General features: G+C 36.3%; 1 protein-coding gene across 1 annotated transcript in view; it reads right to left on the bottom strand.

Moving 5' to 3' along the window:
- Positions 1-3,097: 3,097 nt before the first annotated feature.
- CPEB3 (cytoplasmic polyadenylation element binding protein 3) overlaps positions 3,098-14,048 on the bottom strand; it is a 99,782-nt gene continuing 88,831 nt past the window's right edge. Inside the window, 2 exon segments of the mRNA XM_009323264.1 lie at positions 3,098-8,476; positions 11,484-11,665. Of these exon segments, the coding sequence (XP_009321539.1) occupies positions 8,249-8,476; positions 11,484-11,665 (410 nt within the window). The 3' untranslated portion in view covers positions 3,098-8,248.

A 14,048-nucleotide genomic window follows, 5' to 3' on the forward strand; every position in this document is an offset into this window, starting at 1 on the left:
GTGTTCAGCATATAAGGACCTTCTTATACAGAGGCAACGTTGGCTGCATGTTGTCTAAAGGTATTTACATTTTGTAACATATGTAGCAAGTTCTTAAGGGGGGAAAGCTTTTGTTTATGTTCATTCATGGGTGATATTTTCCTTTTGTCATTGCGAGCAGCAGATGAAGGAACGCAAAAGTACATGTTCAGTAGTAAAACTGACCACTTCTGAGCTGTGACAAATCACACAACAGGTAGTGATCAGGGGAAAAAAAAAAACAAACAAACATCAAACAATAACCCACAACCTAGAATATGTGTCATGTTAGCACTGTCTAACATGCAGGTAAAAAAAAATACAGGGAAATACCTTGAGAATCTAAGTAGATCTTGGGTTACTGGACAATTCAGAAGTATTAAGACACAAGCAGTTTCACATATTCCTGTTCACAAAAACATAGGCGCAAGCAATGCTAGGCAGCAGCTCAAAGGGATTTTAGGAAGTTGTCATTAGCAAATAAATGTCACTCAGGCACCTAAAAGTAGCAAATGGATACCTGGCTTTACTGATTTAGCCCCAAGTGCCTACTGTGCCAGTCAAGTAACGGTTGGCCTGGCCACACTGGAAAGCTACCGTGCTATGAGTGAGGCAGCATGAGTTCTGTCCTAACTATTGCCAAGGGCCTGCCATATGACTTTGTACTTGCCGATATTTTATTTCTCCTTCCAAAACAGGAAAAGGGGGAGGTTTCTGGACTTCTGTCATGTTTCCTTCTCAAATTGCTCTAGGTACAGTTTGTCATCCCAAGATAAACTTTGCAAAACCTCGCTTGCCACTGGGGAGGGGAGAGAGAGAATTCATTTGGACAAGCATAGTTTGGGTGTGCATCTGGTGTATGCAACTTTGTCCTGTGTTCATAGTAGAATTGTGTGATATAAGGGGTTTGCAAGTAGCTAGTAACATTTTTATGAAAACAGGTTAAATACTTTGTTTGTTTTAAAACCCATTCTCTGGTTGATCCCTAGGAGAGAGAGTGCAACAATTGTCCCCATGTGCTCATGCTGTTTAGCTTTTGCTAAACATGAGGAAAGCAGATTATAGCTTTTAAGCGCTAAGCTTTGGCTTTTCTGCAGGTCTGTGTGAGGGGTGACGTTGCTTTGGTGCCTTGAGTACAAAAATGTTTAGCTTGGAAGCGTGCCTAAATAGGTTTAATACACACGCTTCAATAGTCATATAGGTAGCTATTTAAGTTCAGTTTAAGCCTAGCAAAAATAACACATACAAACCAGAAGCAAAAGAGGCCATGCAACCTTTTGTACTTATTTAAGTGCATTGGTTGAAATTAAATTAGCGCGACCTTTTTTTAATGCAAACAATGGCTGAGTTAAATGCTGCTATCAGCTGGAGAAGGAAAACTGTCAGTATCAGTACCTTACAAGTGGCATGGCTTACTTTATCAGTAATGCAGTAATGGAAGGATTGGGGATTAGAAGTTCCAGAGAGGCTGCCCTTCCTCCCACAGCTGTTCTCTGTAATAGAGGATGGGGGTAAACCCAGACTGATTTTGTCCAGATGGACTCAGAACATTGTACGGAGAGAGGCTACAATAAGTAGTTTAACACTTGTTAATTGGAAGACGTTTATAAGAACTCCCTTCTCAAATTTAACTCGGAAGTAACCAGAAGCCTACAAGTTCTCATACATTTATTTACTACTGGAATTCCTATTACAGATCACTGTCTTGTAAAACCACTTCTCCTGGAAGAACAGTCAGTAGACCATTCTCCTGAGAGCTACGGTTATTCTCTACCAGCTTGAGAACAAGTCCATGCCTGAGCATTCTGTTTGTTTTCTGGCACCCAAGCTTTCTTCTTTCATGTGTATGAGCTATTGCACGTGGCGATGATAGCCTAACATGGCATAACACAAGCCACAGGACTCTGCACACTGAAGGAGCATGCGCAGTGCTTAGTCGGCACATGTAACCTCCTCAGCTTTTCATACCGTTTCCAAGGGGCATTTAATTTCTAGTGTAATCCTAAGCAGTTCCTTTTTAAGAAGAACACATACGTTGAAGTCAGCCTGTAATTTCTAGTGCTGATAGTTCCAGCAGGGTTGTTGAGCTGCATTTATGTGGACACTGAAAGAAAACGGTGACATAGAACAAGCACTATTCTTGTGGTTTTCACTTGCCCTGACATAGCAGAATTCACATTTTTTTCAAGGAATTGTTCTGTAGAGTTCCGAACAACTGTATCGCGGAGCTTTAATTGTCTCCTGTTCTTAAAATAGAAACCATTAGAAACTAGTGTTGCAGTGCTTTTTTTCTTTTTTAACTGATCAGTCTAATCTCTAGCCTGCAGCTATTGTTAAACTGCTAATAAAAAAAAATGCAATGTAAGTTAGCCAGCAATTTTTGTTAAATTCAGAGAAAGTAATTCAACAGTTCCTTTTTTCAAGGCACTTGATACTGCATTTGGTGGGGAAAACTACATTCTCAGAAATATTTCCGTAATGTGTGTTTTTGTATTTTCCTTCGGCTTAGCACAATAAATGCCTTATCAAGGGTGGCTTTTCTAATTTCAGGAGAAAACGTAAGTGGACCATATACTTGTATTATAAAATAACTAGAAAAGATAGTTTGTGTGCATGTGAGTAAGGTGTGTATTTGCTTAACCTTATCTAGTGCAAACAGTTTTCCAATACAAGATTTGGGGGTTTTGCAGCTCGTTTACATTCCCATAATGCATATCCCAGGATTTCCTTAGCATGTGCAAAGGATGACAAATATCAGTACTTCATACAACTATATTTAATAAGTTATTACAGAAAAAAATAAAGTCCAAACTACAAAGTTTAAGCAGTTGTAAGCAATAGCAGCATTGAGCTCCATGTTTAGTCACAGTACTGCAGTTCCATACAAGCATTAGTCCAAGCCAAAAAGGAAGAAGCCTTGTTAGAATTACTAGCAAAAACAATCTAAGAGAACATGTAATAAAAGATACAGTACATTTAAAATTAGTTGAAAAACAAGTACAGAGGTCTTAGCTGTGAATGCTCTAAAAGTTATGTCCATTATTTTGACAGTAAAATTACAAATATCTAATACTTTATACCCCAACAGAACTACGTCCAGGAAAAAAAAAAAAAGAGCCGAAATTATCTCTTATTAGCACCCTGGTTCTCTACTTACTGCTAAACTTTTTCTCATGTAAATTTGAGTGTGTCAGAATTGTGTGACCAATGTGATTTCTGACCAGCTACCCTTTTGGGGTATAGAGTAGTCACTAACATGAATATAAAATACTCTGTGGTATGACAGAACACTATAGCAGCAGAGATTAAGAAGTTTGTCTGGTTTAAAAAAAAAGAAAGGAAGGAAGGAAAAGAAAAAAGGGTTTAGCTGACATCATACAAACCAGCATAAAAGCAACTACATACAAGCCAGATTAAACAAAAGAGACATTTCTACAAATCTGTGACTAATCTTTCACTCATACCTTGCAAGTAGAGATGTCACAATACTGAAATATTAACATGGGAGCTTTTCCCAGTTAAGTGCCTTTTTTTTTCTTTTTTTTTTCTTTTTTTGCTACTCTAACAGATAGTGAAATCAGCAAAGTTATTTGCTAACTGCATATTTGCAATACAATTTGTTTTAGCCCATGCCTTGCTAGCAGGCTATAAAATACAAGCATGTAGGCAGAAATATAAGCATAAACTTTGTACCACTTAGCAGGAATTTTTTTATTCCCTCTTCATTCCTTAATCTCCTTTGTTTGCAATTTGCATACATTCCAACCAGTAGTACCTAATTTGAGTCTAAATTTTACTTCACTATTTGATCTAGTCTATACATTACTTACAGAACTGAACACACAGAGGATACACAACAGACCAACTCGGGACACTTTTCTTTCCGCAAGTTACAGATGAGCCACTCTAACACTCTAGCGTAAGTTAGTCTAAAAGGTCATCAATAACTTGTTGAAGTAATTGTTTTGTCCAGAGAAAGTCATTGTATGCCCTGTTTACGCAACACCAGTTTTAGTCTGGATTGGTTTAGGTGCCAGAACAGAGAGTCACTGGCTTCAGGAAGGGGTTTCTTCTGGCTGCACGGGGAAACAAAGGTGATGTAAATGGAGGTGAATGAAAGGTGTTTTGATACTGGCACTTGGTATTGCCAGTACAAAAGAAAAAAAGGACAAGGACACAGGAGATGCAGAGAAGAACGGAGAAAGACAAAGAAGCTGAACGGACGTTCAGACGTGGTGGCAATATGGGTTACCGCATTGCTACCAGGAGATGGACATACGTTATTCTGCATTAACTAGGCAGCTACCAACACTACGTGGTAACTTCGTTAGAAAATGATGTGGGTACCTACAGTCTGCTCCACGCTGCCACTGATAAACGTATGCAGGAAGGAAGTTGTGCGGGAAAGGGTCAATTTAATTAAATAAATAACACGGTGGCAAAATACAATGAAGAATATATATTTTAGGAGGTTCAATCTAAGACTATTGAAAAGCGAGTTTATTGAGTTCATGACGAGAAAAGTAATGGAGCGTTATGCTGAATGGGCAGGGTCAAAAACCCATTCTTTCAATAGATTTAGTTCCTTATAACGGCAATAGTATTTCATCAACACTGGTAGTGTATAAATCTAGACAGCGAACTGGTACTGTGACATCCCTATTATCTCCCTAAATCATTTTGATAAAGGAAAAGGCTTTTCAAAATATCACATTTTTTCTGCTTCATTCTGTCATTTTATTGCCCAATTCTTTGTTACAATTTTCCAATCACTTTACATAACCAACCATTTTCATCATTGCCACACTATTGTAAACCACATCAGCAAGTTAATACATAAAGCTTTGCATTTCAAAAAACTAGACACTTTAGTAACAATATTACAAAGATTTTAGCTTCAAAAATAACTGAAAATGAAAAAAATAAACTTTTAAAGAATTAGCATCATAAAATTAATTTATTCCAAGTAAAAATACAAAATAATATTAATGACATTGACCAGATATGAAAGTCTCTCCCAGAAACAACTATATTAATGGTTGAGAAAGCACTCCTTAAAGAAAATACGAAATAAAAATGAAAAATATGTAAATATGTTTAATTTTTTTCTTAGCAAAAAATCTTTCTAAAAATAACAATGAAAATTTGTCTCAGTACAAAGGCTACATTACTATTGAAAAAATACCAGCATGAAGAAAAGGTACATATTTGACAGTAGAAAAATGATTTTAGTGAATCACAATGTCTAAAGTCTGCAATGAAAATAAATCTGCAATAAAGATTTATGCCTTTTTTCTTTTCATTTTTCTTTTTTTTTATACAAACAGTACAAACAGTATTGCACATAACAACAAATAGTCGAGGTTAGGTTAGCCTTCAAAAAAATCGACTAGTTCAAGTCTCACATCAGAAAAGGCCACAATAGGACCTGTTGTACCCAGGGGCTTCTTAGTCAAGTTGCAGTTCAGAACTCCGTATTTTAAAAAATAACTTTTTTTGAAGGACCCTCTTTTAATATAACATATTAACAACTCAGGGGCACATTCATTTACAAAACAAAAGGGAGCATGTCATAATTTAATAAACTAAAAAAAGTTCTCTTTAAAAAAATACAAACAGAAGAACTCTCACAATTCTGGTCAGTCGTGCATAATCACACTTGATTATAAATATACAAATTAAGGGAAAATATTTTTTCACCTTCTATTCACAACTTTCAGCACCAAATGGAGTTTGTGTTTACACCTGTTCTTTATGATTATTTTGTTTTAGATTTAATCCAACATTATGCTATATTGTACATTTTCCAGCTTCTCTCTCTCTCTCTCTCTTTCTCTCTGGGGTTTATTTTTCTACATGAAAGAGGGGTATTTCTTCAAAAAGGTTTACTTCTTTCACATAATTAGGTAGATTTCTGTAGGTTAGCTATGATCTTTAATATTACAGTTATAAAGCTCTAACTTCTTCATTTTCAAAAAAACTCAAATAAGCATGAAAAAAATAAAGTTACCCATCTGTTAAATCATTTTTCTTGCAGAATTAAATTAATATATATTTTTCTGAATAAACTTACTTAGAAAATATCATTTTCTTTCCTATATTTCAAAATTGAGGTATTGCAAAAGATCATGTCAGTCAGAAAGCATGCCTTTTTCTTTAAAAAAAATCATCAGCCGACTGTTGAAAACTGTCTAGATACAAAAAGTAGTGCATAACAAAATGTCTTGTACAGATGAAAAAAAAAAAAACAGAAAAGACACCTGGGCTGGGAAAAGCAATATCACAAACACGCCCAGAAGTAACTTCAAAAGGGATAATTATAATAAGCATTTTAAACCAGTAAAAAACTATTTTTTCTTTTTTTTCCCCCAAAAACAGAAAAAAAACCCTTTCAAAGCCAATACTTGCAACTAAACATTGGGAAAAACAACTTACTAAATTAAGACACAAACAAGGACATCACAACAAACAAAACCCGGAACATTTAAATCTACTATGCGGTGTCATATCCAGTCAGATTGTCCCCGGAACTGCGAAAACAAAGGAGGAAAAAGAAAGAAATAGTGTACACATTCTCACAATCATTAGTATACCAAGTGTGTTTATATTTATATGCTATCTGCAGCCCCATAGTTCATGCTAAAAAAATGTCCACTGTGTTAGCAGGTCTTAATTGTATTCAAGCTTCACAGGATGCATCCAGGGATTAGAGAGATAACGCCACATCCACAGAGCAGACATCTCATGTTACTTTTATATGCAGACATTTCTTTAGCACCACTTTTTTCCTAACTTTCTTAATGTGCCTAGTTTATTAGTTTGACAGACTATCTAATCGGTAGTGTATGTACGCTAGCATGAGCTCTTTGGTCTTCTGAACAAGGTCTGCAGCTACGTAAATGATGCAAGCGTTAGGAGAGAGATTGTAACTAAGAGCTCATTTCTGTTTCTGTACCTGTTATGAACTGTCAAAAATGTGTTAATGTCGGATACAGAGGCTTTAACAGTTAAGTTTGATCACAGTACTAGACATAATCACTTTACTATATAAAATAAATTGCACGATATATAACAGAGCACCGCAAAGTACTTCATCTACCATCCACAAATTTGTTTTAAGAATATCCTACAGCTAGTTTTTATATTTGTTGTAATATAGGTCGTTCTGTAATGGGCTGATCCTAATTTCAGAAGCATTACATTTACTGAGGCATGCCTTCCTCCAGTCAGTAATCAATTTTTTTTGTTACTGAGTATTTTGTAGCCTACGTAGATTCGTAATTTGTGCATTGTGGGCAGGTTTTATATTAGACATATATAAAATTTATTGCATGCAGCAACCTGATTAAGTAAACATGCAGTCAAAAAAATATTGACCTTCCTTGGAAGCTTTTCTGTATGCTATACTGATCTCCTTTCAGCAGCCATCACTATTTTAATCACATATTCATTTTTTAATTGATACCCTAGCCTGAATAGAGTATTCTGGTATTAGTAATACCATTTTAATAGCAGCAAAAGCTATTGCAGCATACATTTACATAACACTAAAAGACCTAACAAAAAAACCCCAAAACCAACAGAACAAAACAAACAAACAAAAATAAACCTCAGCAAAACAAAAGAAAAAAGTCTGATCCAGCTTATGAGGTATCATCCTTACAAGTCAAAATGGAGAGCAACTAAAGGCTTATTTTCTTTAAGGGTTATTACTACTCTAAATGACCCAAACTAATGATTGCTGAATATCCGTTTAAGTTTTTGCTACATCTGCCACCTACTTGTGAATATTACCTTTGGTAAATCATCTGCTAGGGGCAAGTCTAAATTTCTGAAAATAAGTGCATGCTCCAGTTTAAAAATAAAAATAATTATAATAAAAAAATCTTCATCACATACACATCAACCCAGTGAAGGCTGATGAGAATGGCAGTCTACATAATGTCACTAGTGACAAGTCTTGTGTAGGAAATTAAGGTACCAAGCAGATGTTTGTGTGAATCAAAGTGCAAAATCAGTACAGTTACACTCTGCCGGTTTGTATTATACTGGACACTGAGTTCAGTAATGTGACTGTAAATAATAATAATAATAGTAATAAAAAGACCCATATCTTCATTAAAGTCGAGGACGAATGCACAGATTTCCAGAACACTAAGCCCTGAGGCAGCGCTCTCTTTTCACTCGATTTTATCTACTCCAGTACTTGTTGCTGGGTGGGGCCTGGGGTTCAGCTCCAGCGGAACGGGACGTGGCGGGGCCGGTCACCTCCCTCCTTTACCAGTGGTTTGTGGAACTCTCGCCCAGCACGAGAGTGTATGCTTGCCCAGCAGTATTCACAGTAATACTGCAAACAGGTAACATTGGCACAAAAGAACGGAGCAAATTTTCCACCACAGCGAGTGCCCTGGCATTCATCACACATCTGATCATCCAGCACATATGGCTTCACTTCCACCTGCACCAGGAAGAAGAAAAATAACCGTAAGAAGATTACATCGTTTTGCTAACTGTGTAAAACTAACAGAAGGAACAATATTCTAATTGTTCTGACTCTCTTGAAGGTTTTCAACTGATGCTGGATTAACCCGAAGAGGTTGGTAGTTAAGTTTTCATACCAACCACTTCACTGGTCAGCAAATCTCAAGAAAGAAGGGTGCGCTTTGGTAACTATTCAACATTTCTTGGAAAAGTTAGGCATGTGGAAGTACTAAGATGGAAGTACAGTAAAAATAGCATCTCCAAGGATTTTGCTGCTGTCTAAGAAACCTCCAGGAATGTGAACACAGTTGTTACGGAGGCAGGGCGCGAGAGCAGCAGCATTTAGGAAGGAAAATTATAAAGAACAAACTTATATTCCTAAACTTCAGAGGTCTGGTGAGTTTCAGAGGTTTTTTCCAGAGAGGTTTTTTTCTTTCTTTCTTTCTTTGTGTTCTGTGAAAAAACTTTTTTGCAAAATGCAGGACCAGACTAATAAATGAAGAGAAGATTCAAATTAAACAAGATTGAATGCACTTGTATTAAATACTCTGCCTTCTGCTGACAAAAATCACTATCTAAAGATTTTTAGCTCTAGAAATGTAGTAAGATTTCACAGTTGTTCCAACTGCGGCCTTGCCATCAGTTAGAAATAGGCTGGAGAGCTGCTGACTTTTGTCCTACACTCACTTGTAAACGTCTTAGGACCGGAATTCTTTTTGGCTTTAAAGCACTTGTGCCAAACACAGCAGTATTTTGATGCATGACTAGGCACTTGCAATAATACTATTACAGAAGTTGTCAACATGCGAGTTCTCTGCTGTGTGTCTGTTCCTATAAAACCAAGCCTACGCATTTAAATTGAGTGTTTATTCATTCTGGGGAAATCATTAGTTTATGCACGTGTAATTCTTATGGCTCTATGATGCTGTTCATAAAGCGGTTTAAGTACAGTCAACTACATTACAAGAGACAGAAAAAATTGAAATATACATGCTTTTATTGTAAATAATTTTGCTGTAACTGCACAAGTGCTAGTCTGGCAAAATTTGTATATTGCAAGGAAAACTTGACTCCAGTAACTACACTTAAATACATACAGTATTAAAGAAACACAGAATGAGATACTAAGTTGAAAAACAAGAAACATATTATACAAAACAGCTTTACGCTGAATTTTACTTCAGCTTATCCTGATCACATTTCAACAAATGTTACTCATTTGAAGTAAAGCTTATGCAGTGAATTCTATTTCTTGCCTATGGAACAGCTAGAACTGCCAATCTTTTTTTTTTTTTTTTTAAATTACACTGTACTACTAGTATTGCATGGAACAAGTCTGAATAACTGGCATTTTGCATATCAGATGCCCTACCACTAAAATTAGAAGCATCACGTAAAATAAAACAGCACTGTCTCAGATGAAGTTGGAAGAAAGCAGGCCCAATGTCCAGCACATCTCTAGATCCCCACCTACTCACATTTCCGAGGCATGAATTTTGAAGGTCTGAAAGAGATTCTCACTCCTTTTCTTGTTTTGGTTATTAATGAAATAATTTTAAGAATGTATGCGCTACAATTCAGGGATTTCAATCTATTAGATTTAAAAACTAATATTTAAGGACTGATTAAGAGACTTCACACTTCTTCAAACTCACAGATAAACCTATTTTAAAAACAGATAAAGATGATAATTAAGTAAATTATCAATCAACCAACTGGGAAAAGTACTGATTGGTGGAAAAAACTACCAGCTAGCATCATTTGTGGCTCTATCCTAAAGCTTAGAAAAAAAACCCAAGTTTTTATGCATGGCTGATATATAAATCTCAAAGGGTTCAACACTGTGATTAAGACTCCAAAATTAATCATCTTAGTCTCTCTGTAAGATTTTTCAGAATTCAATGGACAAGAAATATTTAGGAACAGCCTTGTTTTAGTTAAAATCATGAGGTATAGTAGCACCATCGAAAAATAGTTTGAGGACTTACAACTCCATGACCTCATCTCATCTGACAAAAAGTTCAGTTCAGATTTTTAAAGAGAAAGTAAAAAGAGCTTGGACTTTCAGCCATGTGTTTTTATATGTATACTGCACATACTAGACACAGCCAATACCTGTCAAGCTGACTTCTTAAGAAACAATTTATATTAGATTAAGTGGAAAACAAGCCATCCCTATTGTGAAAATACATAGCAGCCATGCATGCTGTATGTTCTTTTGAATAATCCTAAATGCCAAGTCCTCAAAAACATAAGTGTTATTTGTACATGTAATCAAGAGGTGAAGACAGAAGGTCTAAAGGAAAAAAAAAAAATCTTGGAAATTAAATAATTCTTTCTTTTAATGTCTTCAACTCAGATTTCAGTAAATACCTTAACTTCACTCTAAACTCGAAAAGCCCTTTAGAAACCAGGATGTCATATGGACTGAACAAAACCATCTCATTTTCCCCCTTTTTGCCTATCAAGCATCTACTGGCATTTGGTTTTGGTTAAATAATTCTCAAGACTTTTGAGGTCAGCATTACCTATTATACTTGTGATAAACCTCTGTTTTAGGATCCTCAAGTCTAGACGTAAATTGTCGTGAGAAAATGTTGCCAAATAATAGCAGAAATGGCAGAAGCTGTGTAAGTAGCCACTAACTAAAAGCTGTTGATGCACAACGAGCAAACATCTAAAGAAGGAGGAAGAAGCTGGGAAATGCTACAGTGTTTGACCTTCAGAATTCAAAACAAAACCAAGAACAAATGAGCTTACAACCAACTACTTTCTGGTTTTAGTGCTAAACAGTTATTTAAGATGTTTAAGATAGATTTTTTCACTCTGCTTTAGCTGCTTAAATAAGCTTTTAAATAATAACAAATGTCATCTGAAGAACAGAGGTTACAGTGTTCTCCAACACAGTATTAATATAAGGATGTTTTTAATTTCTGTAGAGTTTTGTGAGTAACAACCATTCTGTTCCATGCTATTTTACTTACCCGTTTGTCAATGTCATTATGTTGGAGCTGGACAAAGCGAGCACTGATAGCAGCAATATAGCTCTGCTGATTGGAGAAAGCCACTCTGCCAGCACCTTTTGGATACTTCAACTCTGGGTCTGTATCAATGCCAGCATAGCAGACACCTCCATATAAACGGTCCATAATCATTGCCAATTCAACTGCAAGGAGTCAATTGTTAAATATTATAGATTTAACATCAATAATAGCATTGCGTTTGGTTTGTTGCATTAAAAAAAGCGCTATTTGCCTTAGCGTGCTTGTCTTCCAAAGTCTAAAATAGCAAACCCAAACATTGGTTTTAACAGATTGATTCAACCCGACATAATTACAGTAAGATATAAAGGCAAAAACCAGAATCCGTAAAAAGAAACTTGGTGTGACTGAAGTGTGAAAAAAATGCAGAGTTACATTGTTAAAGTAGATATCAGGTCAACTGTTTTAGACTTTATCATATTGTAAATTAAAACTGTGGTATTTGGGCTTAGGTATTCAGGATCTCCCCCAGCTCCAGCCAGGCTTGTTAATGCTAGTTTACATATAAGATCACTTAAAGATAGTCCTGTATTTAGAATCTGATATTTTGCCCTAAGTACTAAGGTTGAAAAGACATTAAGGAAGTGTTTTACATTTGAAACAAAATTTTGTGAAACATCAGAATTTATTGCACTTAAAGCAAGCCTACATTTTGGGTACAACTTAACTTAGTATTTTTGTAGAACATTGACTTGATTGTGGATCTTTTAAAATGGTTTGTTGCTTTTTCTGCAACTAAGAAAAACTCTAAAGAAGTTATAAATATCATTCATAAAATAAGACAGGCTGAGTGCGTGGCTGAGGACACATACAGGAGGAAAGTTAAGGGAAAGAACTGAAGGAAGTGGAGAAGAGGCTGAAGGAAGTGAATTAGTTCCATCTCTTCTGATCACCAAGCCAAGTTCTCTGTAAAAGTTGATAGGCAGACAAATTTGTCAGATGGATGAAGGGCAGACCCTCACAAAGCACGATCCTGGGACCTGTACAGGCCCTGCCAAGTCAGCCATTTTTTATGCTAATGTGTGAAAACACTTTCGGTAGCTAGTTAAAATTTAGCTATCCAAGATAAAATGAAAAAGATATACTAAATATTTAAATCCTTGTAGTTCTCACAAAATTCTCACGAATTATATATAGAATAGAGACAATTTTTAAATTGACTATGTATGTGTGTTTGTATAAATGTGTGTGTCACATTAAGGGAAGACCATATGCTAATTTGTCCATTTGCAACGAGCAAACAAACATCTAACTCATTCTACCAAACCAGAAAATACTCCTGCTCCAAACAGTAAGGGAAAACTATCAGCATAATGTAGCGACTAGTAGATTCTTCTGCATTCTAATGATTTGGAATCATCATTTGGGTAATGATCTTGGAAGGTGACACTACAGAATAAACATCAGGAACGCTTAAAAACATTTACAATAGTAGTTTCAGTAAGTTACTCTTCCCAACAGACACAGAATATATAGGATTCCAGGGCAAGGAAACCATGCAGTGTTCAGACATCTTAGGAAAAACTTCTGTATCAGACCTTTAAAGTTGCAAACAAGAAAAACTGGAAACTATTTGTCTGCTTTGGAGAAGTTAACTATTTAAAGGCATCAGTTTTCAAACATAATGCATTTCAAGTGTAATCTATGACAGGCCAAATGACATACAGTTTTACAAAGGCTATAATTAGAAATGAGGTAATGTTTAATTGTTACTATTTACATAATTACCATCTTACAATTATGCCTTATTTTAAGATGGTGAGGAAAGTGAAAGCTGCCAAGAAACCTGGGCTGGGAGAAATCTTATTGTCAGCAATGGCTGGGGGACGTTGTGTACAGCTTCCCAAAAGAATGAGGATTAGGAGAAAGATAAAGCCAGGAGCTGAAGTTCTAGTGGGCTGGAAAGTGGCTGCCAAAGTAAAGTGAGGGCTATCAGGAAACCTGATCCGGAAGTCTTTCTTCCAGACAATGACTGAAGGGCCTTGTCTACCACAGCCCTGGAAAATTAGGATTAGGGTTGAGAGGACAAGAAAGAGAACCCATGCAGCTGACTCGGAGTGAGGATGGAGAGGGACTACTAAGAGGAAGTGAGGGCTGCCAAAACACCTCAGCTAGGAGAAATGTTTCAACTTGCTAATGGCTTCATGACCTTGTCATTGGCTCACCAAAAATGTAAGGGTTAGGAAGAAAGAAAAGAGTGTCGAGCTACAGTTGGGAGCAGTGCTGAAAAGAGGCCTTCAAAACAAAGTGGGGGCTGCCAGGAGGTCTGGGCTGGGTTAAATCTTTCCTCTGGCCAAAGGCTAAGGAGTCTTGTCTATGGCTCTGCAAACAAAAGTGAAGAAAAAGAGTTACGGGTGAAGAAAAAAGATTAAGAAAAAGAGCTACATTAGGAGTGGGCCTGGAAAGTGGCCTTCAGTACAGAGTGGGGCCACCAAGAGACCCAGGCTGGGAGAAATTTTTCTTCCGGACAATGGCTGAGAGGCCTTGTCTATAGCTCCATGGGAAAAT

This window comes from Pygoscelis adeliae, unplaced genomic scaffold, assembly GCF_000699105.1.
Source record: "Pygoscelis adeliae isolate BGI_AS28 unplaced genomic scaffold, ASM69910v1 Scaffold294, whole genome shotgun sequence".
NCBI lineage: Eukaryota > Metazoa > Chordata > Aves > Sphenisciformes > Spheniscidae > Pygoscelis > Pygoscelis adeliae.